The sequence below is a fragment of the Oncorhynchus tshawytscha genome, linkage group LG01 (assembly GCF_018296145.1).
Source record: "Oncorhynchus tshawytscha isolate Ot180627B linkage group LG01, Otsh_v2.0, whole genome shotgun sequence".
Classification (NCBI taxonomy): Eukaryota; Metazoa; Chordata; class Actinopteri; order Salmoniformes; family Salmonidae; genus Oncorhynchus; species Oncorhynchus tshawytscha.
This window is the reverse complement of record NC_056429.1, coordinates 95636683-95664289: the sequence shown is the minus strand read 5'-3', so window position 1 is coordinate 95664289 and position 27607 is coordinate 95636683. Positions and strand designations below refer to the sequence as shown.

The 27607-nt window shown below is 41.9% G+C and overlaps 2 protein-coding genes across 10 annotated transcripts in view; one reads left to right on the top strand and one right to left on the bottom strand.

Moving 5' to 3' along the window:
- Nucleotides 1–6735, top strand: part of LOC112236421 (mitogen-activated protein kinase kinase kinase 4) — a 62340-nt gene extending 55605 nt beyond the window's left edge. For all 6 annotated transcript variants that reach the window (XM_024405004.2, XM_024405008.2, XM_024405006.2 and 3 more), the window contains 2 exons: nucleotides 4638–4817; nucleotides 4964–6735. In XM_024405004.2, coding sequence (XP_024260772.2) covers nucleotides 4638–4817; nucleotides 4964–4984 — 201 coding nt within the window. In that variant the 3' untranslated portion in view covers nucleotides 4985–6735. The remainder of the gene's footprint in view (nucleotides 1–4637; nucleotides 4818–4963) is intronic.
- On the bottom strand, nucleotides 6415–26780 carry LOC112236422 (1-acyl-sn-glycerol-3-phosphate acyltransferase delta). 4 transcript variants are annotated; one of them, XM_024405013.2, is made up of 10 exons: nucleotides 26387–26776; nucleotides 16611–16788; nucleotides 16265–16434; nucleotides 15872–16033; nucleotides 15409–15562; nucleotides 15164–15266; nucleotides 13620–13695; nucleotides 11893–12091; nucleotides 11620–11656; nucleotides 9970–11246 (listed from the first exon to the last, which is right to left on the bottom strand). In XM_024405013.2, the coding sequence occupies exons 2-9, from the start codon at nucleotides 16786–16788 to the stop codon at nucleotides 11649–11651; spliced, it is 1050 nt and encodes a 349-aa protein (XP_024260781.1). In that variant the 5' UTR covers nucleotides 26387–26776; the 3' UTR covers nucleotides 9970–11246; nucleotides 11620–11648. The 4 variants fall into 4 exon arrangements, with proteins under 4 accessions (XP_024260780.1, XP_024260781.1, XP_024260779.1 ...); XM_024405012.2 differs by lacking the exons at nucleotides 9970–11246; nucleotides 11620–11656 and adding an exon at nucleotides 6415–7901 and having other exon boundaries at nucleotides 26387–26774; XM_024405011.2 differs by lacking the exon at nucleotides 11620–11656 and having other exon boundaries at nucleotides 26383–26780.
- Between the last annotated feature and the right edge of the window lie 827 nt (nucleotides 26781–27607).

The window sequence follows — 27607 nt, the reverse complement described above, 5'->3', positions numbered from 1 at the left end:
CACCACCCACCTATTCACTAGGATTACCATTATTCACCACCCACCTATTCACTAGGATTACCATTATTCACCACCCACCTATTCACTAGGATTACCATTATTCACCACCCACCTATTCACTAGGATTACCATTATTCACCACCCACCTATTCACTAGGATTATTCCATTATTCACCACCCACCTATTCACTAGGATTACATTATTCACCACCCACCTATTCACTAGGATTACCATTATTCACCACCCACCTATTCACTAGGATTACCATTATTCACCACCCACCTATTCACTAGGATTACCATTATTCACCACCCACCTATTCACTAGGATTACCATTATTCACCACCCACCTATTCACTAGGATTACCATTATTCACCACCCACCTATTCACTAGGATTACCATTATTCACCACCCACCTATTCACTAGGATTACCATTATTCACCACCACTACCATTATATTCACTAGGATTACCATTATTCACCACCCACCTATTCACTAGGATTACCATTATTCAACCCACCTATTCACTAGGATTACCATTATTCACCACCCACCTATTCACTACTTCTATTCACTAGGATTACCATTATTCACCACCCACCTATTCACTAGGATTACCATTATTCACCACCCACCTATTCACTAGGATTACCATTATTCACCACCCACCTATTCACTAGGATTACCATTATTCACCACCCACCTATTCACTAGGATTACCATTATTCACCACCCACCTATTCACTAGGATTACCATTATTCACCACCCACCTATTCACTAGGATTACCATTATTCACCACCCACCTATTCACTAGGATTACCATTATTCACCACCCACCTATTCACTAGGATTACCATTATTCACCACCCACCTATTCACTAGGATTACCATTATTCACCACCCACCTATTCACTAGGATTACCATTATTCACCACCCACCTATTCACTAGGATTACCATTATTCACCACCCACCTATTCACTAGGATTACCATTATTCACCACCCACCTATTCACTAGGATTACCATTATTCACCACCCACCTATTCACTAGGATTACCATTATTCACCACCCACCTATTCACTAGGATTACCATTATTCACCACCCACCTATTCACTAGGATTACCATTATTCACCACCCACCTATTCACTAGGATTACCATTATTTTGGGATTCACTAGGATTACCATTATTCACCACCCACCTATTCACTAGGATTACCATTATTCACCACCCACCTATTCACTAGGATTACCACACCATTTCACTTTACCATTATTCACCACCCACCTATTCACTAGATTACCATTATTCACCACCCACCTATTCACTAGGATTACCATTATTCACCACCCACCTATTCACTAGGATTACCATTATTCACCACCCACCTATTCACTAGGATTACCATTATTCACCACCCACCTATTCACTAGGATTGATTATTCACCACCCACCTATTCACTAGGCCATTATTCACCACCCACCTATTCACTAGGATTGCCATTATTCACCACCCACCTATTCACTAGGATTGCCATTATTCACCACCCACCTATTCACTAAAATTGCCATTATTCACCAACCTATTCACTAGGATTGCCATTATTCACCACCCACCTATTCACTAGGATTGCCATTATTCACCACCCACCTATTCACTAGGTTGCCATTATTCACCACCCACCTATTCACTAGGCGATTGCCATTATTCACCACCCACCTATTCACTAGGATTGCCATTATTCACCACCCACCTATTCACTAGGATTGCCATTATTATTCACCACCCACCTATTCACTAGGATTGCCATTATTCACCACCCACCTATTCACTAGGATTGCCATTATTCACCACCCACCTATTCACTAGGTTGCCATTATTCACCACCCACCTATTCACTAGGATTGCCATTATTCACCACCCACCTATTCACTAGGATTGCCATTATTCACCACCCACCTATTCACTAGGATTGCCATTATTCACCAACCTATTCACTAGATTGCCATTATTCACCACCCACCTATTCACTAGGATTGCCATTATTCACCACCCACCTATTCACTACCTATTCACTAGGATTGCCATTATTCACCACCCACCTATTCACTAGGATTGCCATTATTCACCACCCACCTATTCACTAGGCATTGCCATTATTCACCACCCACCTATTCACTAGGATTGCCATTATTCACCACCCACCTATTCACTAGGATTGCCATTATTCACCACCCACCTATTCACTAGGATTGCCATTATTCACCACCCACCTATTCACTAGGATTGCCATTATTCACCACCCACCTATTCACTAGGATTGCCATTATTCACCACCCACCTATTCACTAGGATTGCCATTATTCACCACCCACCTATTCACTAGGATTGCCATTATTCACCACCCACCTATTCACTAGGATTGCCATTATTCACCACCCACCTATTCACTAGGATTGCCATTATTCACCACCCACCTATTCACTAGGATTGCCATTATTCACCACCCACCTATTCACTAGGATTGCCATAACCACCCACCTATTCACTAGGATTGCCATTATTCACCACCCACCTATTCACTAGGATTGCCATTATTCACCACCCACCTATTCACTAGGATTGCCATTATTCACCACCACCTATTCACTAGTTGCCATTATTCACCACCCACCTATTCACTAGGATTGCCATTATTCACCACCCACCTATTCACTTTGCCATTATTCACCACCCACCTATTCACTAGGATTGCCATTATTCACCACCCACCTATTCACTAGGATTGATTACTATTATTCACCACCCACCTATTCACTAGGATTGCCATTATTCACCACCCACCTATTCACTAGGATTGCCATTATTCACCACCCACCTATTCACTAGGATTGCCATTATTCACCACCCACCTATTCACTAGGATTGCCATTATTCACCACCCACCTATTCACTAGGATTGCCATTATTCACCACCCACCTATTCACTACGATTACTATTCACCACCCACCTATTCACTACGATTACTATTATTCACCACCCACCTATTCACTACGATTACTATTATTCACCACCCACCTATTCACTACGATTACTATTATTCACCACCCACCTATTCACTACGATTACTATTATTCACCACCCACCTATTCACTAGTAGAGGTTGACCGATTTCAAGTTTTCATAACAATCGGAAATCGGTATTTTTGGGCACAGATTTTGCCTTTAAAAAAAATATTTTTTTTACCAGTCAGTTAAGAACATTCTTATTTTCAATGACTGCCTAGGAACGGTGGGTTAACTGCCTCGTTCAGGGGCAGAAAGACAGATTTTCACCTTGTCAGCTCGGGGGATATAATTTTGCAACCTTAGTTAACTAACGCAATAACGACCTGCCTCTCTCTCGTTGCACTCCACAAGGAGAGTGCCCGTTACGCGAATGCAGTAAGCCAAGGTAAGTTGCTAGCTAGCATTAAACATATCTTATAAAAAAAATCAATCATAATCACTAGTTAACTACACATGGTTGATGATATTACTAGATATTATCTAGCGTGTCCTGCGTTGCATATAATCTGACTAAGCATACAAGTATCTGACTGAGCGGTGGTAGGCAGAAGCAGGCTCGTAAACATTCATTCAAACAGCACTTTCGGGGCGTTTTGCCAGCAGCTCTTCGTTGTGTATCAAGCATTGCGCCGTTTATGACTTCAAGCCTATCAACTCCCGAGATGAGGCTGGTGTAACCGATGTGAAATGGCTAGCTAGTTAGCGCACGCTAAAAGCGTTTCAAACGTCACTCGATATGAGCCTTGGAGTGGTTGTTCCCCTTGCTCTGCATGGGTAACGCTGCTTCGAAGGGTGGCTGTTGTCGTTGTGTTCCTGGTTCGAGCTCAGGGAGGAGTGGGACGGAAGCTATACTGGCAATACTAAAGTGCCTATGAGAACATCCAAAGGTTAATGAAATACAAATGGTATAGGAGGGAAATAGTCCTATAATTTCTACAACCTAAAACTTCTTACCTGGGAATATTGAAGACTCATGTTAACAGGAACCACCAGCTTTCATGTTCTGAGCAAGGAACTTTAAATGTTAGCTTTCTTAAATAGCACAATTGCACTTTTACTTCTCCAACACTTTGTTTTTGCATTATTTAAACAATTGAACACGTTTCATTATTTATGTATTATATTAAGTTAAAATAAGTGTTCATTCAGTATTGTTGTAATTGTCATTATTACAAATATTTTTTTTAAAGTCAGATTAATCGGTATCGGCGTTAAAATCATAATCGGTCAACCTCTTCACTAGTATTATTCACTACTTTCACCACCTACGACGACTACTATTATTTATTATTATTCACATCTACCACCTAACACTAGCTATTACTACTATTCACTACTGTGAATGCTTCAGAGTAGTAGAATTCGTTTGTACTATGTATTCTAGGTTTAAAATTTTAGCCTGATTTGAGTCTACTCCCTCTCCAACCCTCAATGTCTGTTTTGTTTGTAGGCTGATTGAGGAAGTGTTGTAATCAAATGTAATCTAAACCCTGTTCACGTCTGAAGTTAGTGTTTAGAAAGGTCTTGTTGTCCTTCTCCCCTCTCCCACCACGCAGAGGCCATGGCACGAGTATGAGCACAACTTCCAGATCATGTACAAGGTGGGTATGGGCCACAAGCCCCCCATCCCAGACAAGCTGTCCACTGAGGGGAAGGATTTCCTGGGTCACTGTCTAGAGAGCGAGCCCAAACGACGCTGGACCGCCAGTACCCTGCTAGACCACCCCTTCGTCAAGGTCAAACACTTTTCTACTTTGAAAAACGCATACAGTTCACTGCAAGGGTAGACTTTATGCTGGCAGTCACATTGTGGTCTAACTAGATTCAATGTGAAGATCAGAAGTCTAATCGAGAGCTCCTCTCTCCTGTCTTTCAATCCCAGGTTTGCACGGATGAAGAGTGAGGGGGAACTGACACAGCTGCTCCGTTTAAACTATAGCACTACTGTTCATGTTGGCCAGAGACCGAAAGACGAGGGTCTTGTGAACACAGGAAATGACTGCAGGCATATGGAGCTAAACTGAGGAACTTTAAGACATCATTTCCGATGGACGACTAAACTGGATCGTGTTCCTTATAAACCAAGCGGAAGAAAACTGACTGCAACAGGGAGAGACACTACCTGTATCTGTTAAAACGTTTTGCTACAGTGTGCCCTAATGAACATGACCCTGTAGTAGTCGACTTATGTCCTGGGGAGGGCAATGTATTGTACATACTGTAATAATAGGATTGGATCCTTCCTTGTATAAACAATATTGTAAAGCTTAGGTAATAAGTATAGCCACATCTTGTTGTTCTCTCACTGGTGAAGATGAGATGGAACAAGGCAAATGAAGATCTTGATAAACAAAAGCTATGGCACTTTAAATACGTTTTTTTTCCTCCTTTCAGTGAGTATTAGGGACAGTTGAGCGCAGGGGAGATCTAAGTTCACTGCAGACATTTGGGCCTCGTTCAGTAGGCAAACGTTGTGGAACATTGCAGCTAGAAATGTTTGTTTTACATAACATCTGAATGTTACACAATGTTGTGCCCCAGGTTTGGTCGAGGCAGTCTGAAGTCTTGCCTTCAGTCGTTTGATGAGGCGAGTGTCATTGCACAGAAGCAGGGGATGCTGTACTTAGTGCCAAAACATTTTTTAAACATTTTAAATCCAACAATGACTGAGGGTGTTATCATCCATATCAGGTGAACGGTTTACAAATTACAGCACTTTGACATTAGAGGGCCAAAGTATTGGGACAAATTCACTTATGTATAGTAAAGAAAATGTTTTTGGTCCCATATTCATAGCACTACATCAAGCTTGTGACCAAACTTATTGGATAATGAGTGAAAGTTCACCACACATCTCATACCCCCAAGACATGCTAACCTCTCATTATTGTAATGGTGAGACGTTAGTGAGGTCACCGCACAAGCTCATCATTATCCGAAAGTGTGTAGAAACATTTTTTACAATAAGTGACTCCAATGACACTACATTATAAAATGACACCAGCTTGTTATAGTCCTTGTGTGCTATAAATATTGGACCAAATACTGACTACTTTAATAAACAAGTGAATTTGTCCCAATACTTTTGGTTCCCCAAAATGGGCTGTATTTCTAAAATGGTTCACCCGATATGGATGAAAATACCTTGAAATTAAAGCTGACCGTCTGCACTTTAACCTCAGTCATTGTTTGATTTTGAGTCCATAAGAAACAATGATTCACTAATTACGGAGGACACGGTATAAGAAACTATTTCCACACATACATTAAATTAACAATCAAAGGCTGTGGGGAAGAGTCTAGGAAGGAAAGAGTTTTTATATTTTTGGTGGATTTGTTTTAAAATTGTTTATTTCACCTTTGAGGATCCCATTTTTACAGTTGGAGATTAAGCTTATGTCCCAACTGGCACCCTAATATAGTGCACTATATGGAAGAGGGTGCCATTTGAGATGTAGAGGATATGGGCAGCACTGATTGGTTGACAGTCAGACAGGTGTGTTCCGATTGGAGAGCCACGGAACTGAAGCATATCCAACCGAGGAGCGAGACAAAGGTCCGATCTCACTCCCTGCTGCTGAATGCACACACACTTTCTGGTCCTCTGCTGCTCCTAGTGTTTGCTATGTACAAACTATTAAATCATTAAGAAATGCTGTGTGAGATTAGTTTGTCATGTCCTAGATTCATCAAACATAACATGGTAATGTTTACACAGGAGCTTAATAGAAGGGACTGCCTGCGTTTGTACATACACACTGCTGAAACTAAAGCCAGCATCAAACTGAAGTGGGCTTATCTGGTACTTCAGAATCTCATATGTGCAAAAAAGTTATACATTTTGAATCGAGTGCATTTAACACATCACAACATACATGTTGATGTATGGCAAGGACAAAGACATGGATGCATGCCCTGAACCTACAGTGCAGTCACACCCCTTGACTTTTTCCACATTGTTACCTTATTCTAAACTGGATGAAATAAAATAAAAACTCAATTGCCCATAATTAGTGAAAACATACCGTATTCACATAAGGATTCAGAACTTTTGCCATGAGAGACTCAATTGAGCTCGGGTGCATCCTGTTTCCATTGATCATCCTTGAGCTATTTCTACAACTTGATTGAGTTCACCTGTGGTAAATTGGTTGGACAGGATTTGGAAAGGCACACCCATCTATATAAAGTCCCACAGTTGACAGTGCAAAAACCAAGTCATGAGGTTGAAGAAATTGTCCGTGGAGCTCCGAGACAGGATTGTGTTGAGGCACAAATCTGGGAAAGGGTACCAAAACATTTCTGCAGCATTGAAGATCCCCAAGAACACATTGGCCTCCATTCTTAAATTGGAAGTTGGGAACCACCAAGACTCTTTCTAGAGCTGGCCGCCCAGCCAAACTGACCAATCGGGGGAGAAGGGCATTGGTCAGGGAGGTGACCAAGAACCCGATGACTATTTAATCCATTTTAGAATAAGGCTGTAAAGTAATCTTGAAAAGGTCATGGGGTCTAAATACTTTGAATGCACGGTATGTGTTTAGGTGCAGTATATTCATGTACTGGCAAGAGGAAGACTGCTGAAGCACCTTCCACCCTTCTTGTCGTACTTGAGTTGAATGCAATGCCATCTCTGACCAACATTCTTTCTTTGGAATAAATGAATCTGCTGGAGGTGAACTGTGCTGTAGGGATGAGATTGGTAATGTGCGTGGTCCCTGGGAAGGATCTTGCAAGGCCATCTCAGTTAAGTGGGACCCCATAGCTGGAGCTTCTCTTAATCTCAGTCTGTCCAATCATCCAGCGCACACCAACCGACACTGAGAATGGAATAGAGGAATGTGATGAACATACTGTATGCTGAGGCGAATATTATGAAGTATGTGGTTACAGTATCCAGTGGAAATGTTTGACCAACTTTTTCAACGGTATGATGTGCCAACACTATCGTGTAAGCGATACCAACCAATGGCATTACAGGCATGCTCATGCGATATTATTCAGTACTTTCCAAGAGGAAGGAACAATCGGTTCTCGCTGTTGATCAGTTTCAAAATATTTGGTAAACAATGGATAAGATTGAGGAGAATGTACTAACAAAAATACCTTTTAGCAAGAGTTAGTCACACCTGTCACAAAGCGGCCCTGGTTGAAGGTGAGTTGTCACGAAAAAGGAAACAGGGCTTGCAGTTGATGTACGACGCCTCCTGGCGGCCATGTTGGAAGACCACCGCATGAATTATTCTGACTACAGCCGAGTGACTGCCTAAAATTAGTTGATTCATCACCACAGTCATTTCTGTAGAGTAACAAGGCAGCAAAGACAACGGGGGGAAATGTTTACAGATTCGCCGCAATCATGAAACACCGTTGGTGAGAAGTCTCAAGAACTGTCAGAAAAGTTAAGAAACCATCTGACCGTCAAGCCCTCAATCCAGACAGCTGTCAGTAGTAACAGGCCTGCTACTGTACGATCAATTCATCACTGGTAAATCAAGTCAGATTTTCGAGTTTTGTTATGCTAACACTAAATTAAACAATTAGACTGCAAGCTAGCGTTTAGCAAGTGTCACGTGAGTTGAAGGTTTTGGAGAAGCCATTTATCACCATAAAGGCACCTTTATAACAAAGGATTGCATGCCTCCATCGCATTTGCAGACTAATAATGTAAGCCTACTATTCCTGATGTAGATTGGACAGAGAATTTAGGCTAATAAAACGCATAGGTTTATAGGCCATATCAGAGACGTTTCCTTTGTACGGGATTTTATTTCACCAGGTAGGCCAGTTGAGAACAAGTTCTCGTTTACAACTGCGACCTGGTCAAGATAAAGCAGTGCGACGAAAACCGAGTTAAAACATGGAATAAACAAACGTACAGTCAATAATACAATAGAAAAATCTGTATAGTGTGTGCAAATGGAGTAAGGAGGTAAAGTGGCCTTTGATAAACAATTCGACTACACATGATTACCCATACGAGGAGAAACGTGCAGTATGTAAATAATGTAAATAATGCGTCCAAAATACCAGTTTCAAAACTGCTCTCTTTTTTTTTGTAAGGGTGGATAAATGAGCAGAATTGTGTTTAATACGATGGTAGCCTGGGCCTACTCTAAACACTGACAACAGATGAATAAAAACGACCTCGTCTTGAATGCAACCAGCTTGTCAAAAGTATTTTTTTTTGCATTTATAGATAACATTCTGCCTAAATTCTAATCTGCTACGAAATGTCATGATGTTAATGTGACAATAGCTGGATTCCTTCTAGCCATGACCATGAAAAGGGTAGACGCAAATTGTACAAAATGACCTACATATGGAGATCATTGTTGTCAAAAACAAAATAAAAATCCTCCAGTGATGATCATATGATTATTCATAAGAGGGAAAATGTATAGACATTACAGGGCAAAGACCTCAATGTGCCAAGACAACCTGCTGTGTGACTGACTATTTGTTCCAGTCCAACAATAGATTGAATCTTTATGACAAACACCTGAATGAATTAGTCTTAACATCAGGTGTGCTTTTCATTTGTTTATGTACTGTAGGTTCACCAGCTGACCTCAAGACACCCATGTGGATGGGATTCCCACTGAAGATGAAATGCTGCAGCATCAGTTTACTACTTGGTCACTTTCCAGATATGAAAAGGAGACAACCCTCAATTATACGAGATGGTTGTCATATGCTGTGGTTAACCTGAATGATTCTGTGCCATTTGAGTAGAGCACCTTCACCTCGTCATGACAAAAGTGCCCCCTTAAACCATATGAATTTATCAAATGTAATGTGCAACATGTAAAAGACTTGTTGATATTGTTGTCTGGGTGAAATGAATCGTCTCATCTCTGCGGAGACGAGCACCATTGAATAAAAGTATTTCTTATAGTCAACTATTTTATTTCTTTACAATTTAAACACATTTCACATAGACAATGTAATTGTGGTAGTCTTAGGCTAACCATCTTCATTATCACAGTGCCACTCAGCTGTTCTGAGAAAAGTATCTGGCATTGGACTTGGTAGTTGTGTGTTTTAAGCTAATGATCGCATCTCACCACCTAGATTACAAGGGATGGATTTGAACCAAAGCATGTACAAAATCCAGTATAATGATTAGCCTCATATACATTTTCTAATGGTATGGTTTTTAAATTGATAACATAGCTGAACAATATGTAAACAGTGTGGGAGTTAAGCTATTCTTTGCTTCAGATGCAATGTCAAGGGGTGCATAGCAAATGCCCATAAGGATAATGTCATCATACTGTAGGCCAGTGGTTCCAAACTCCAGTCCTTGAGTACCCCAACAGTACAGTTTTATTGTAGCCCCAGACAAACACTGGATTCAACTTGTCAACTAAATCGTCAGGCCCTCTGAGTTGAATCAGGTATGTTTGTCTGGGGCTACAACAATGTGTGCTGTTGGGGGAACTGGAGGACGGGAGTTGGGAACCACTACTGCATGCCATAAGCTACAAAATGGGTTCACATGGCTGATATCCTGAGAAATAGTGATAGTTAAATACAACTCATTGTAGAATTTATGACTGAACAAAAAGGTCATGTTCATTTGAGAATACAACAGAATTGTGATCTGTGATTAATCAACACTAGTTCATCTTGAAAAATAGTTCAATTAAAACAAGTTTAAACACAGCTTACTTGCACAGTTTGAAATGATATGAAAGTGTTGATACTTTGAAGATTAAAATGTCTAACCTTTACATGTAAGTTAAAGGTTGTTACTAAAACAATGCCAGGTGAAGAAAAATAAATCTGGAGGCACTTTAAAATGGGGAGAACAGGCTCATGGTAACAGCTGGAGTGGAATGGTATCAAGTACATGGTTTCCATGCGTTTGATGCCATTCCATTCACTCAGTTCCAGGCATTATTATGAGCGGTTCTCCCCTCCACTGCTCCCTGATCTACAGTGGGGAGCACACTTGATTATTAACTACTTAGGTTTGACACATTGAAGCAGGTGTGTTAGTACTGGAACAGAAGCCTGCTCCAGTTGTAAAATGTTTATACATGTGTCACTTTTAAACTATTTTTGCTAACATACTGTAGGTATACATAATCCATGGCATACAAGGCTGTACCGGTACTCTCTTGGGACATTCATCTGCAGACGGATCCATAGCGCTCTAGCTGAGGACAGAAAACATCAAAGAAACAGGCTTCATTGTACTCTAATTAGACAGCACTGAATATTATGTTGAAATATCTCTGTCCTCAGTTTCTTGCTAGGGACGCGAACTGGAGAATAGTTTCATGAGGTCTTCCCAAAGGTCCTTGCCCTATCCAGAGTAGCCTACTCTCCCTTCTCTGACAGCTGGAACAGCTAGCTAATCCTTTCACCCTCTATGGCTGTTAGCTAGCAAACTGGTGATATTTAATTCACGTAGCTAGCTACACAGTATGTAATAGTAGCTAACATTATGTTAGCCTGCACACTAAGTTTCTGTAGCAAACTAGCTAGCTAATAACACAGTTTGATCATTTTCAAAATATATTTACTTACTTGAATAAGTTCTCCCACTGCCTCCATTTTCAGGGTCCTTAGAAAAACGAAATAATGGGCAATCTTCCCGAAGTTTTTGGTGGTAGCAAAACGCAGCTAGCCGTGTGGACGACTGAAGGAATTCCAACATGGCGCTTGGTGTGGTTGCTAGGTGATTTGTGACGCAACTGCAAGCCCTCTATAGTGAACTTGAATAATTTTGGTCTCAAGGGACAGATTTGGCTCGGGGGCCACTAGTTGATGACCTCTGAAATATATACCCATAAGACCAACCTGCAGAGCAGAAGGCCACAGTGGCCAGTATGGTGAGAATAGACCCAGAGAGGACCAGCTGGACCAGGAGGAGGTAGAGGGGGTATAGAAGAAGGCAGGTCCAGCCTATCCAGTTGATCAGGGCCCAGGGTCCACGCAGAGGGGTGACTACAGGGCCAGGGAAACATCCGGTGTGGCTGTAGTCCTCCTGGAACTGGTCCTAGAAGCACAATACATGAGCACATCATAACCTAACCTAACAAACAGGAGCATAGTCCATTGGCTTCACTGCCATAACCACAAGGAAGTGGGAAGGGAGGGGTTCAAAGTCCTTAAAGCTGTCTTTTTGTATGTCTGATATAGTATGTCAATATCATGTCTTTTTTGTGACTCTCTTTAATGCAGTGCAATTTAGTACTAATCTAAATGGGCCAGAGGTACATGGTCCAGATTGTGCATGTGCTGCTCCCATGTTGTGTTGCTGCCTTGCTATGTTGTGGTTTTAGGTCTCTTTATGTACTGTTGTTGTGATGAGTGTTTTGTCCTACATTTATATTCTATTTATTTATTTTTTTAATCCCAGGCCCCCGTAGGAGGCCTTTTGCCAGGCCGTCATTGTAAATAAGAATGTGTTCTTAACGGACTTGCCTAGTTAAATAGAATAATAATACATTGATGAAAGTGTTTGGGTCGTAACGTTGTTAAATAGTTATTTATTTTTTTAATTGACCATTTTAACATTGTCTCCAAGAGCACATGTTCAAATTTATTAAAAAAACAAGTTCCCATCTCAGGAGGTTAAATAAAATGTTTTATATGGTGTGCCAAAGTGCCAAATGAAGTAACAGGGTTGACGATTTCTTCTTAAAATCAGCCATAAATCCCCCTGGGACGGGAAACTTTTGTGCAACGGAGTGGCAATTGAATGCAAGCTTCACAAAATGGTTTTAATTGTTAAAACATTTCTAGCCTGTCTATTTATGGGTAACAGGGTTAACGTGTTATGCTCAACTGGCTCAGTTTCCCACCAGAAAAATGGCCAAAAAGTGTAGAATCAGCTTTTACACTATGATCTCACTATTCGATGTTCAATGGAAAACATTTAAGGAATAGTTTCACCATATTAAAGCGAGAGTTCAGGTCACTTAACAGGGTTGACCAGAAAATGAAGGACAGACATAAATGCTGAACTTCGGCACTTTAGCAAGACTTGATTCATATTTACTGAATTCGCCATGTGGTCTATATTAAAAGGGCACTTAATTTAATAAAACATGCTTTTAAAATCCAATACTCGTGCACAATTTCCACTTAAAATATCAAAGGGACGCAAGAGGTACTTGTAGAATGACCTGGCAATTTACATAATATAAAAACGTGTAAATTAAGCGAGTTTGAGCTTAGTCCTTGGTGCTTACTGCGCTCCAAAGAGCTGGCTGTTCAAAAAAAATAAAGCTCTATCTAATCTAATCCAGATGCATGACACTATAAGAATACAATGAATCAAACGAACAGGGGCCAGTTTATCAGAAAGAGTTTGGTGCAATGTTTGCGAATTAAACATTGGGGACAGAACAAAGTTATGTGAAGAGTAGATATTGACATTAAACTAATTTAAATGGAGAGTTTTCGCTTTGTTTTTATTCTGTTAATAGTGAACAAATAGATGCAAACTCTGCACCTTGTGCAAATGCTTAGTTGGTAAATCTGGTCCATAGTGTGAGCTCTCTCCTCAATTATAACACTACCTTCTCCTGGTAGAGTTTGTGAAGCCAGGAAGAACATTCAGCCTCATCTTCTGGTACGGACTCCAGAGGGATTCTCCTAGAGAGGGGAGGCATAAGAGGCATGGGAGGCATAAGAGGCAGGGGATGTTTTCAGCTGTCCAATTCAATAGAACTTTATTGTCCATTAAAATACACAAAAAAATAAGCATAACAAGTGTTGTTCCCATGTTTCATGAGCTGAAACAAAAGATCCCAGAAATGTTCCATACGCTCAAAAAGCTAATTTCTCTAAAATGTTGAACACATTTGGTTACATCCCCATTAGTGACCATTTCTCCTTTGCCAAGATAATCCATCCACTTGACAGGTGTTGCATATCAAGAAGCTGATTAACAGCATCATTGTTATACAGTTGCACCTTGTGCTGGGGACAATAAAAGTCCACTAAAATGTTCACACACACAATTCAACAGATCTGAAGTTGGAGAGTGCAATTGGCATGATTACTGCAGGAATGTCCACCAAAGCTGTTGCCAGAGAATGTAATGTTTATTTCTCTACCATAAGCCGACTGCAATGTCATTTTAGGGAATTTGGCAGTACGTCCAACCGGCCTCACAACCCCAGACCACATGTATAGTGTTGTGTGGGCAAGCGGTTTGCTGATGTCAACGTTGCGAACGGAGTGCCCCATGGTGACGGTGGGGTTATGGCATGGGCAGGCATAAGCTACCGTGATGAGATCCTGAGGCCCATTGTCGTGCCATTCCTCTGCCGCCATCCCCTCATGTTTCAGCAGGATACTTAATTTTTTTTAAATTACCTTTATTTAACTAGGCAATCAGTTAAGACCACATTCTTATTTATAATGACAGCCTAGAAACAGTGGGTTAAATGCCTTGTTCAGAGGTAGAACGTCAGATTTTTTACCTTGTCAGCTCGGAGATTCGATCTAGCAACTAGGCTACCTGCCGCCCCAAAGCACGGGTTCATGTCGCAAGTATCTGTACACAATTCCTGGAAACTGAAAATGTCCCAATTCTTCCATGGCCTGCATACTCACCAAACATGTCACATATTGAGCATGTTTGGGATGCTCTGGATCTACATGTATGACATCATATTCCAGTTCCCGCCAATATGCAGCAACTTGAACAAGAATGGAACAACATTCCACAATCAACAGCCAGATCAACTCTATGCGAAGGAGATGTGTCTGGCTGCATGAGGCAAATGGTGGCCACACCAGATATTGACTGGGTTTCTGAACCATGCCCCCACCTTTAAGATATCTGTGACCAACAGCTTCATGTTCCCAGTCGTGAAATCCAGATTAGGGCCTAATGAATTTATTTCAATTGACTGATTTCCTCATATAAACTGTAAGTCAGCAAAATCTTTGAAATTGTTGTGTTACATTTATATTTTTGTTCAGTATTAGTCCAATAAACCAATATAAGGGCCGTGAGATCAGTGAGTTTAGCCTCTAACTAATGGCCATCCCAGGTTCCACTCACAGCCAAGCTTGCAATATAAAATGCAGGCTGAAATGAATTATTATATACCTTATGTATAAATCTGGATGATATTTTTTCCCGTTGATAACTCCCAGCAAGGTTGGTGTTTCGTTGTTTCTGAAATTTAGTGTACAACAGTAGACCGCAGCAACTGAAGGGGTAACAGACACAAAAACATTAAGTTGTCAAAAGATCATTGGCATCAGTCTTTATCCAAAATAATGGGGATATACAATCATGAGTCATGACATGTGTAGCATTTGGTCATTCTGGGGCTCCCAGGGGTTCCGTACCTGTCCCTCGGAGGTTCTGGACGGCTACCCAGAAGCCCTTGGTCCTGGGCAGGAGGTGGTGTTTGAGTTTAGGCAGGCCTTTCTTCTCTGCCACCTCCATACTGATCTGATGCTTCTCCTCTGTGAAGCGTGTTCCCTCACAGTGAAGCAGGAACTGGCACACAGAGAGTCACTGTAGTGTCACTGCTGTGTTTTGACTGACCAACCAACCTGCATACTCAGGTTTACAAGGTGAGTATCATTATATTCTCACGTTATCCTTCCTAGACTTGTGACAATATTGATTGTGTCGATCAATACAATCCTATAAATGAACAACCATACTGCATATGCATGTTTACATAGTTGCAAAGAAAGTTTGGAATAAGGAGTTTGATAAGACCTGTTATAGCCTCTCGAACTATAAAACGCCCAGTCAACTTTTGACTATTAAGTGTCATTATTGATTGTGTTCAAGGCTCACCCAGAAGTTCTCGGGGTAATCTCGTAGGTTCTGAAGACTCTGGACAAAGCTCCTCTTATCCTCCTCCCACTTCCTCTTAATAAATACCATTTCCAGGAAGTACCACATCCAGCCAATCACAGGCAGGTACGACAACTCTTTCTTGGCTAAACATTTGGAGGCCTGGAAAGGGAAAGATTATTCAAACACATTAACACAGAGGGCATCAAACAACGTCTGAAAATCTCAGTCTTTATACAATTCCTTGCTTGCCACCTTCGACGGTATTGGAGGACCATTTCCAAGGTCCCTCCCATTGGACGTTCTTCTCCAATGCGTTTTGAGAAGGAGATAACGAGAGAGGATACGAGGAATCTAAGACCGATGAGTTGAGAAAAATCCCTGTTCTCTTACCCCAAGGACCCCGAATCTGTCACAGAAGGTCCAGCCACACAGAAAGTCTATTTCAAAGTTGTGGTTAAGGACAATGATGGCGTTCTCTTTGCCGTAGAATTGGTAGTCCGCTGGGTCTGTGTAGAAAGTTACTTCAGTGCCAGACCACCACTCTAGGAGAGCCACAGACTCTGGGGAACACACACAACATGACATTAACATAACACAGCACAACCTAGCCTCGCAGAGTGTAAATAATAGACCACTGTGTCAGCAGCTACAGTAACTTTATATTTCAGTTATGGCACAAAAGTTAGAGAGAGTATAGCCCCTGCAGCATCAGTTAAGAGAGCGATATCCTACTCACGGCTGGTGAGGGAATATCCCAGTTTACAGTTGATCCGCCGGGCCAGCTGCTTGTTGATTGGCCAGAGGGGCAGAGTGCAGATCTGTAATAGGTTGACCAGGAGACCGCTGACCAAGAACCCATAGCAGATGATCAGGTGACACAAAAACTGTCCCTTCAACCACTGTACCAGACCCATCTACAGGGGAGGAAATTAGGAGTTTATTAGGCATAATAAAGATATAGTTGATGCACAGCAGGTGACATAGGAACCACTGCACCAGCCCCATCTTTCCATTGGAAGCTAGACCCCGTTGGTATGAAAACAGAAATCTGACCACACCTTCTTCTGCGCTGATTGGAAAATGACTTGGTGAAAATCAGCTCATCATTCAGCTGGCCAGTTCTTTCAGATCAGAGGACAGATCTTTGAGACAGCGCCAGACATTTTAGTCATTTAGCAGATGCTCTTATCCAGAGCGATTTACAGGACCAATTAGGATTAAGCACAGACTGATATTTCACCTAGTTGGCTCTGGGATTTAAACCAGTGACCTTTTGGTTATTGGCCCAACACTCTTAACCGCCGCCACAGACCGATCCAATCTCATACAAACATCCAATATCCTGAACAACATACAATAGACAAGTCTGAAAGACAGATATGCAACAATGAGAGAACTTTTAGTTATCAGTACAGGTCTTACTCAAACAGCCAGGATCACCTGAAGCATGCGCCGAACAATGTAAACCTGCACAGAACAATGTAAACATGCAGGAGCTGGTCTACTATGCTCTGCCTGCATGCATTTACATAGTGTGCGCATGCTTCTGGAAACAGAAATATGAACACACTACCAGTGTTTTAAGTCTGATTAGTAATACTTTCCTGTGGATATTTTGTCTCCAATTCCCAAAGGGTATGAGGACCAACCACCCAGAAAACCAGTTGAGCAGGTTCCCCAACTGGCTGACCAGATTTGGCCTGTGGGTGGTTTTATTTGGCCGGCAAGTTTTTTGAGAGAAAAAAATAAAATAAACGTAATTTTGTGTGTGGGATTTTCATTGTTGGACCTAAGACAAAAACCCCCCACCAGAAAATCAGCTCTAAGTCATTTTAGTTAAGAAATCTGTTCAAGTATTCCCACGCATAGAGAGATTTAACGTGATCATATGCAAATGTAAGCAGGCTTTGAAATGATATTTTAGCCAAACACATCCGTTGGGGTTTCTCGCAGTCAATATGCAGTCTACAAATGATTTGTAATTATGTTCCGGCCCCACAACCATCCGCTCAACAATATATAAATCAACCCACGGCTGAATCTAGTTGATGATCCCTGTGGTGGAGTAAGTTCAAATATTATTTTATTCAACATTCTGTCTTGGAGAAGTTCTGAAATGGACATTTCCAAATAGTTGAACTGCAATATATATTAGACGTGAATTGCGAAAGCGAATTTTAAAAAAAACACAATCGGGCAAAGTTCACCCCACCCTTGCTCCAGAACAGTGGGAACTACCCTTATGACTCATCTCTCGCTCTCCTGACCGAGGCTGACAAAGTGAAGCGCTCTCTGCACTCCAAAGAGCTGGCTGTTCAAGAAGAAATTCAGCCACTCTTCAATTACACTTTTTCTTCTCTCGCGCTCCTGCCGTCCCGGCTGTATAGAAGTCATTGAGGTTAACTAAGTAAAGACTAAAAGGATCGTGTAGGCCTCCCACTACGACCCATAACAGTTGACAACATACTCATACTAGAATCAGGACAGAAACAGTCTTGGTTCCAAAAGTCTTGTTTGATAGGAACTTCTTGTTCATGTAGAATGATCACAAGCACTCACTGTGTCAAACTTGTTCACTGCATAAGAACTGTGAATAGGAATCTTCCTATAGAAAAGGTAACAATTCCCTGTATAATATGTGGTAGCATTGGAAATAGTTAATAGTCCGCAGAACTCACTCGGTTTCACCTCCTAGCTGCTCAACAAGGCACGTCTAGGCAGACTGTTTTTGCACGTACACATGGTCATGAGATAGCAGTCTGACTATACAGAGTTGTGTACATATTACCTCAACTGGTGCCCCCACATTGACTCTGTACCCCCCCGTCTTTAGCCTCACTAATGTTATGCTGCTCTAACTTTGTTACTGTTTTTATTACTTAACACGTATTTTTTCTTAAAACTGCATTGTTGGTTAAGGGCTTGTAAGTCAGCATTTCACTGTAAAGTAGTACTCCGCATGTGAAAAATAACATTTTATTTGATGACACACCCACACCCTGATGACACACCTCACTCTGGGAACTACTACAGTATATACCAATAGCAGACTGGCACTACAATACAATCTACTATGGAGGAATTTACCTCAGGGGAGTGGTTGTGTACAGTAGCATATCAAACCTCCAGTGGCGACCTGTCATTCAGGGCAGAGCCCCACATTTTTAGCATTCACATGCATATAAAATGTTGTTTTTTGGTGGGGGCTTGCCTGTTGTGCATGTTATTTTGGCATTAATACGTGTCACATCAGTTTGCAAATAATGTAAAAAATATATTGAGTTAATAAAGCCACATACTCAAGAAAACAAAAGGGACAATGTTTGTAAGGCAGCTTCAAAATGCAGGCGTTTCAGCCTAGCTCAGTGCTTTCAGTGATGGTAGGGCAAGCCAGCAGAAAATACAGAGCGTTGCGCCGTGTTTGGCTCAGTGTTCTGTCACTCATGGGGACACTGTCACCACCAAGTCGAAGGGTAGAGCTAGAAAAGTCAAGCCCCTTGGGTGCTGCCATAGAGTTACATTAGAAGTCCCTATCCAAGAACGTTCAAGGTAATTAGAAATATATATTTTTGACCTTTATTTAACAAGGCAAGTCAGTTAAGAACAAATTCTTATTTTCAATGACGGCCTAGGAACAGTGGGTTAACTGCCTTGTTCAGGGGCAGAACGGCAGATTTTTACCTTGTCAGCTCGGGGATTTGATCTTGCACCCTTTTGGTTACTAGTCCAATACTAACCACTAGGTCAACAGTAGCTTTGATTGGACTGATGTCAATATCATACTTTCAAAATCTTCGCTAGCAGTCATCATGAAGCAAGTCTCTCTTTTATTTATTTAACCAGGTAAGCTATTTGAGACCAAGTTCTAATTTACAACTGCGACCTGGCCAAAATAAAGCAAAGCGACAAACAGAGTTACACATGGAATAAACAAACATACAATACAAAAAGTCTATATACAGTGAGTGCAAATGAGGTAGGATAAGGGAGGCAAGGCAATAAATAGGCCATAGTGGCGAAATAGTTACAATATAGCAATTAAACACTGGAGTGATCGATGTGCAGAAGAGCTAAATAGGAGCTAAAGGAGCTAAATAAATAACAGTATGGGGATGAGGTAGTTGGATGTGCTATTTACAAATGGGTATTGTGGGATTCTGTATTTTACAATATAGCCATTACCATATATACAGTGCCTTGCGAAAGTATTCAGCCCCCTTGAACTTTGCGACCTTTTGCCACATTTCAGGCTTCAAACAAAGATATAAAACTTTATTTTTTTGTGAAGAATCAACAACAAGTGGGACACAATCATGAAGTGGAACGACATTTATTGGATATTTCAAACTTTTTTAACAAATCAAAAACTGAAAAATTGGGCGTGCAAAATTATTCAGCCCCTTTACTTTCAGTGCAGCAAACTCTCTCCAGAAGTTCAGTGAGGATCTCTGAATGATCCAATGTTGACCTAAATGACTAATGATGATAAATACAATCCACCTGTGTGTAATCAAGTCTCCGTATAAATGCACCTGCACTGTGATAAGTCTCAGAGGTCCATTAAAAGCGCAGAGAGCATCATGAAGAACAAGGAACACACCAGGCAGGTCCGAGATACTGTTGTGAAGAAGTTTAAAGCCGGATTTGGATACAAAAAGATTTCCCAAGCTTTAAACATCCCAAGGAGCACTGTGCAAGCGATAATATTGAAATGGAAGGAGTATCAGACCACTGCAAATCTACCAAGACCTGGCCGTCCCTCTAAACTTTCAGCTCATACAAGGAGAAGACTGATCAGAGATGCAGCCAAGAGGAGATGCACCCATGATCACCCTGGATGAACTGCAGAGATCTACAGCTGAGGTGGGAGACTCTGTCCATAGGACAACAATCAGTCGTATATTGCACAAATCTGACCTTTATGGAAGAGTGGCAAGAAGAAAGCCATTTCTTAAAGATATCCATAAAAAGTGTTTTTTAAAGTTTGCCACAAGCCACCTGGGAGACACACCAAACATGTGGAAGAAGGTGCCCTGGTCAGATGAAACCAAAATTGAACTTTTTGGCAACAATGCAAAACGTTATGTTTGGCGTAAAAGCAACGCAGCTCATCACCCTGAACACACCATCCCCACTGTCAAACATGGTGGTGGCAGCATCATGGTTTGGGCCTGCTTTTCTTCAGCAGGGACAGGGAAGATGGTTAAAATTGATGGGAAGATGGATGGAGCCAAATACAGGACCATTCTGGAAGAAAACCTGATGGAGTCTGCAAAAGACCTGAGACTGGGACGGAGATTTGTCTTCCAACAAGACAATGATCCAAAACATAAAGCAAAATCTACAATGGAATGGTTCAAAAATAAACATCAAAGTCCAGACCTGAATCCAATCGAGAATCTGTGGAAAGAACTGAAAACTGCTGTTCACAAATGCTCTCCATCCAACCTCACTGAGCTCGAGCTGTTTTGCAAGGAGGAATGGGAAAAAATTTCAGTCTCTCGATGTGCAAAACTGATAGAGACATACCCCAAGCGACTTACAGCTGTAATCGCAGCAAAAGGTGGCGCTACAAAGTATTAACTTAAGGGGGCTGAATAATTTTGCACGCCCAATTTTTCAGTTTTTGATTTGTTAAAAAAGTTTGAAATATCCAATAAACGTCATTCCACTTCATGATTGTGTCCCACTTGTTGTTGATTCTTCACAAAAAAATACAGTTTTATATCTTTATGTTTGAAGCCTGAAATGTGGCAAAAGGTCGCAAAGTTCAAGGGGGGCGAATACTTTCGCAAGGCACTGTATATATGATGAAATATTATCTGATGTTGGCTGTGTGAAGTATCTGCATTTGTGCACTTGAGCATCATCATGAGATTAAACAACTGCTTGCTACATCTACTTGTCTGTTTGTGTGTGTGACAAGAACTGAGTAACATGGTGTGACCTGCATGTTGCAAAACTGTAGATAACAGCCCAGCAGATGCTTTGTCCTTGTATGTAACAATATTGAGCACATGGTGTGACTTGCTGTATCTTACAAAAGTTGTGATAGGGAGGGGTGGTCATCACGAGGTTTAACTGAGATGGAAAAATACTGAACACAATAGCAGGAACTGAGCAACTGTTCTAACTAGGCTGCGATACCAGAACAGTAAGAATCTATACATCGACGGAAGAAGCGCCAAGAGGCGGGGACCCGCCTGAACGCCTGCGATAGGCTGAGCAAGTTTAAACCACGCCCAGCCTCTACTGTGATGTTCCAACCAGTCTGTTGGCCTTATGTCCATCACAGTATAAGAACAACTGTTTACATACATCCTGTCAGTTCCCTGTTCTGCCCTGCGTGGTATTAGTGAGCCCGTATATACGAAAGTTGCATTTGCCATTTATTACTTAGCTAATAAAAAATACATAGTATACAATCGGTGACTCATTGTTATATTTATCCTGATACCAGATTCGAATGTACACAACTCTAACACTATGTACAGGTGCAGTGATCTGTGAGTTGCTCTGACAGCAGATGCTTAAAGCTAGTGCGGTAGATATGAGTCTCCAGCTTCATTGATTTTTGCAGTTTGTTCCAGTCATTGGCAGCAGAGAACTGGAAGGAAAGGAGGCCGAATGAGGAATTGGCTTTGGGGGTGACCAGTGAAATATACCTGCTGGAGCGTGTGCTATGGGTGGGTGCTGCTATGGTGACCAGTGAGCTGAGATAAGCCGGGGCTTTACCTAGCAAAGACTTGTAGATGACTTGGAGCCAGTGGGTTTGGCAACGAATATGAAGCGAGGGCCAGCCAACGAAAGCATTCAGGTCACAGTGGTGGGTAGTATATGGGGCTTTGGTGACAAAATGGATGATACTGTGATAGCAAATTGGACGCAGTCTGAGTAGAGCGTTGGAGGCGATTTTGTAAATGACGTCGCCGAAGTCAAGGATCGGTAGGATAGTCCCTTTTACGAGGGTATTATTGCCAGCATGAGTGAAGGATGCTTTGTTGCGAAATAGGAAGCCGATTCTAGATTTAATTTTGGATTGGAGATGCTTAATGCGAGTCTGGAAGGAGAGTTTACAGTCTAACCAGACACCTAGGTTTTTGTAGTTGTCCACATATTCTAAGTTAGAACCGTCCAAAGTAGTGATGCAGGACGGGTGGGCATGTGCGGGCAGCGATCGATTGAAGAGCATGCATTTAGTTTTACTTGTATTTAAGAGCAGTTGGAGGCCACGGAAGGAGGCCACTAAAGGAGAGTTGTATGGCATTGAAGTTCATCTGGAGGTTAGTTAACACAGTGTCTAAAGGGCCAGAAGTATACCGAATGTTGTCGCCTGCGTAGAGGTGGATCAGAGAATCACCAGCAGCAAGAGCGACATCATTGAGGTCTACAGAGAAAAGAGTCGGCCAGAGAATTGAGCCCTGTAGCATCCCCATAGAGACTGCCAGAGGTCCAGACAATAGGCCCTCCGTATTGTCTCTTATCGATGGTGGTTATGATATAGTTTAGGACCTTGAGCGTGGCTGAAGTGCACCCATGACTAGCTCAGAAACCAGATTGCATATCAGAGAAGGTACGGTGGGATTCAAAATGGTTGGTGATCCGTTTGTTAACTTGGCTATCAAAGACCTTGGAAAGGCAGGGTAGGATAGATATAGGTCTGTAGCAGTTTGGGGTCTAGAGTGTCTCCCCCTTTGAAGAGGGGGATGACCGCAGCTTTCCAATCTTTGGGGATCTCAGACGTTACGAAAGAAAGGTTGAACAGGCTGGTAATAGGGGTTGCAACAATTTTAGAAAGATATGGTCTAGATTGTCTAGCAAAGCTGATTTTGCAGCGCTTTCAGAACATCAGCTATCTGGATTTGGGTGAAGGAGAAATGGGGGACGCTTGAGCAAGCTGCTGTGGGGGGGTGCAGGGCAGTTGACCGGGGTAGGGGTAGCCAGGTGGAAAGCATGGCCAGCCGTAGAAAAATGCTTATTTATCACGGATTTATCGGTGGTGAGAGTGTTTCCTAGCCTCAGTGCAGTGGGCAGCTGGGAGGAGGTTCTCTTATTCTCCATGGACTTTACAGTGTCCCAGAATTTCTTGGAGTTTGTGCTACAGGACGCAATTTTCTGTTTGAAAAAGCTAGCCTTTGCTTTCCTAACTGCATGTGTATATTGGTTCCTAACTTCCCTGAAAAGTTGCACATCGCGGGGGGCTATTCGATGCTAATGCATTACACCACAGGATGTTTTTGTGCTGGTCAAGGGCAGTCAGGTCTGGAGTGAACCAAGGGCTATATCTGTTCCTGGTTCTACATTTTTTGAATGGGGCATGCTTATTGAAGATTGTGAGGAAAGCACTTTTAAAGAATAACCAGGCATCCTCTACTGACGGAATGAGATCATTATCCGATCGATTAGGTCGATTAGAAAGGCCTGCTCACTGAAGTGTTTTATGACCGCAGACCCATTACCGATGCAGGCAATGAGGCAGTAATTGCAAAGATCCTGGTTGAAGACAGCAGAGGTGTATTTGGAGGGCAGGTTGGTTAGGATGATATCTATGAGGGTGCCCGTGTTTACAGATTTGGGGTTGTACCTGGTAGGTTCATTGATAATTTGTGTGAGATTGAGGGCATCAAGCTTAGATTGTAGGATGGCCGGGGTGTTAAGCATGTCCCAGTTTAGGTCATCAAACAGCACGAGCGCTGAAGATAGATGGGGGGCAATCAATTCACATATGGTGTCCAGGGCACAGCTGGGGGCAGAAGGTAGTCTATAGCAAGCGGCAAAAGTAACAGACTTGTTTCTGGAAAGGTGGATTTTTAAAAATAGAAGCTCAAATTGTTTGGGCACAGACCTGGATAGTAAGACAGCCTGCAGAGTTCTAACTTCACCCCCTTTGGCAGTTCTAGTGAAGTGATGCCTCTAGCACGGAGATGCAGTGCCTTAGACCGCTGCGCCACTTGGGAGCCCAGATTTCCATCTCTTAAATTTCACCTACTGTTCCGACTTACTAGTGCACATGTAGCCTTTAACCGGTTTTTGATAAATGTAATTAGCAAATATTGTAAGAGCTTATTGTCTGCTTATATACCCCTTTATTTTCCTACGGTTCTGACTTGGTGTACAGGGAGAACACTGTAAGAACAACCAATGTTCTGATTTCTGTCGCTGTAAATTTCAAAAGTGCTGAACAAATAATTATATTGACTACATCCGTCCTAGCTCACTCATTAATGTCTTAATCTAAATTACGGATTGCCTCTTATCCGCTTGTCGTCCCCTTATGCCATAGTTTGTACATCTCATTTGTTAGTAGAAACCACATTTGTTTAAGCAAGTCAGCCATGTCAGCTGTTATTTGAAAGGCAGTAAACGAGGCCGAATGAACTGTTTCGCTGTCAGACAAGGCTCCACTGATAGCCAGGTGTAGTAGTGGTAAAGTGTTGGGACTGCTGTTGGGACAGCTTTATGTAGGCCCTAACAGTTTGTGGTAACAGTTTGTCACCGTTATAGTGCAATTAATGTATTGTGGCTTTGCTGGCATGCATCCCACATGGTTTGTTTTGCCCACCAAGATTTACATGCTAAAATCACCACTGCAAATCTCACCTATGCTTTTAGGAAGCATCAGGAAGGGAGAGAAATAGTTTTGCATGTTTATAAGCAATACATGTATACAATTCAGTCTCTTGGAGTTAGACACCGACTGTACAAAACATTAGGAACACCTGCTCTTTCCATGTCATAGACTGACCAGGTGAATCCAGGTGAAAGCTATGAACCTTATTGATGTCACTTGTTAAATCCACTTCAATCAGTGTAGATGAAGGGGAGGAGACAGGTTAAAGAATGATTTTTAAACCTTGAGACATGGATTGTGTATGTGTGACATTTTGAAGTAGAATGTGCAAGGCTAAATATTGAAGTGCCTTAAAACGAGGTATGGTAGTAGGTAACAGGGGCACTGGTCTGTTTCAAGAACTGCAACACTGCTTGGTCACACACACACACACACACACACACACACACACACACACACACACACACACACACACACACACACACACACACACACACACACACACCATTGGAGTCAACATGGGCCAGCATCCCTGTGGAACACTTGAAACCTTGTAGAGCCCATGCCCTGACAAATTGAATTGGTTTGTATCTGCAGGGCAATGACATTTAATTAGAGCAAAATTACTTTAAAAAATAAAATACATTGATTTCAAACTAGAGCCAAAATTATTTATTTCAACAGATTATTTTGGTGGTGATAACATTAATCTCATAAATGATATACTTCAAAGTCACAAAGTATATTTCAAAGATTGAAATCTTCCAGACTATGGAAGTAATTGGAATCAATAATTGTTATGGGTGTAACAATAATCTTACCAAGGACTCTTCCAAGTAGTCTAGTTGTAATTATAATAACAATACAGGAGTAGCCTAATATGACAGAGTGGGGGAAAAAAACACATTTTGAGAACCATAAAAGTTTGTTACAGTACCTACCTTGTCCGTTGTCCCTGGCTTTGGTTCCTTTCTGTCAGCGATAAAGCTGTCCAGACACTGACGGAAATATTGTCTCCAAACTGTCTGTCTGTAGGCTTGATCAGAATGAGCATTGAGAGATGTCCTTATGTCCCCAAACTAACTCCTTCAATCTAATTATAGGAACACCCGCCGCCAGAACACCCACCTGACAACACGCCACTTTTATTTGGCATTTTCTCAATTGGTCAAAGTTCACCCTCTCCCGTTTCAAAAGGAGGCGAGGAGAGGACGGAGGAGAGGACGCGAGTAATCGAGAAAATTCAAAATGATTCTCGCCATCGGGGGGGTTGCATTGGGTTCGCCTACCCTACGTGTTTATTACAGCTGATGTGAGGAAATCCCTCTTGCATGTGCTCGCTGCTGCTGCTGCTGCTGCTGCTGTGTGTAAAAAGTGTAGAAAGTAGAAACTTCTCGTGCGGAAACAATAGGCGGGGTTTATATGACTTTGCCACTTGCCCAGATAATGACAACCCAAACAATGTAGCGCCACTGCTGAACTTTCTGTCTCAACTTTCTATTTCATTATTCGGCCTGTAGCTCCATCTACTGGCTGATTAATTGTATTGCACTAACGAAGCGTTTCCTACAGAGCTGTGTGTACTAGGGCTAGGCTTCTACAGTATTTGATCAGCCTATGATATTTAGTAATAGTGTGTTAGTTGACTGCTTCTCTATGTAGCATTCACATGTTATATTACAGTTGGACTTATTTAGAAAACCTTCTAGAACAGTGGCTGACAGCAGAGTGATGGTATGCCTACAGCCTCTCCCTCCATAGTTATTTCCTTGAATGAAGATATCTACATTTAGTGAACCTAGGTTATTTCTCTCTCATTGTTCCAAAAGTAGAAGCCACGGTCTCATACAAGGCATCTAATACTGGCATCTGAGAGAGAGCGTGAAGAGAGAAGGCTCACAGAGGTTCCTAGAGGTATCCTCAGCCCCAGTTCACAGAGGTTCCTAGAGGTATCCTCAGCCCCAGTTCACAGAGGTTCCTAGAGGTATCCTCAGCCCCAGTTCACAGAGGTTCCTAGAGGTATCCTCAGCCCCAGTTCACAGAGGTTCCTAGAGGTATCCTCAGCCCCAGTTCACAGAGGTTCCTAGAGGTATCCTCAGCCCCAGTTCACAGAGGTTCCTAGAGGTATCCTCAGCCCCAGTTCACAGAGGTTCCTAGAGGTA

Excerpts from the sequence above, each read along its gene's own strand:
- LOC112236422 (XM_024405011.2), bottom strand. The coding sequence starts at position 16,788 with ATGGGTCTGGTACAGTGGTTGAAGGGACAGTTTTTGTGTCACCTGATC. Across the intron at positions 15,267-15,408 it reads CCAGAACCTCCGAGGGACAG|TTGCTGCGGTCTACTGTTGT; the intron begins GTACGGAACCCC and ends TTACCCCTTCAG. Across the intron at positions 12,092-13,619 it reads ACAAACTCTACCAGGAGAAG|GACCAGTTCCAGGAGGACTA; the intron begins GTAGTGTTATAA and ends TTGTGCTTCTAG.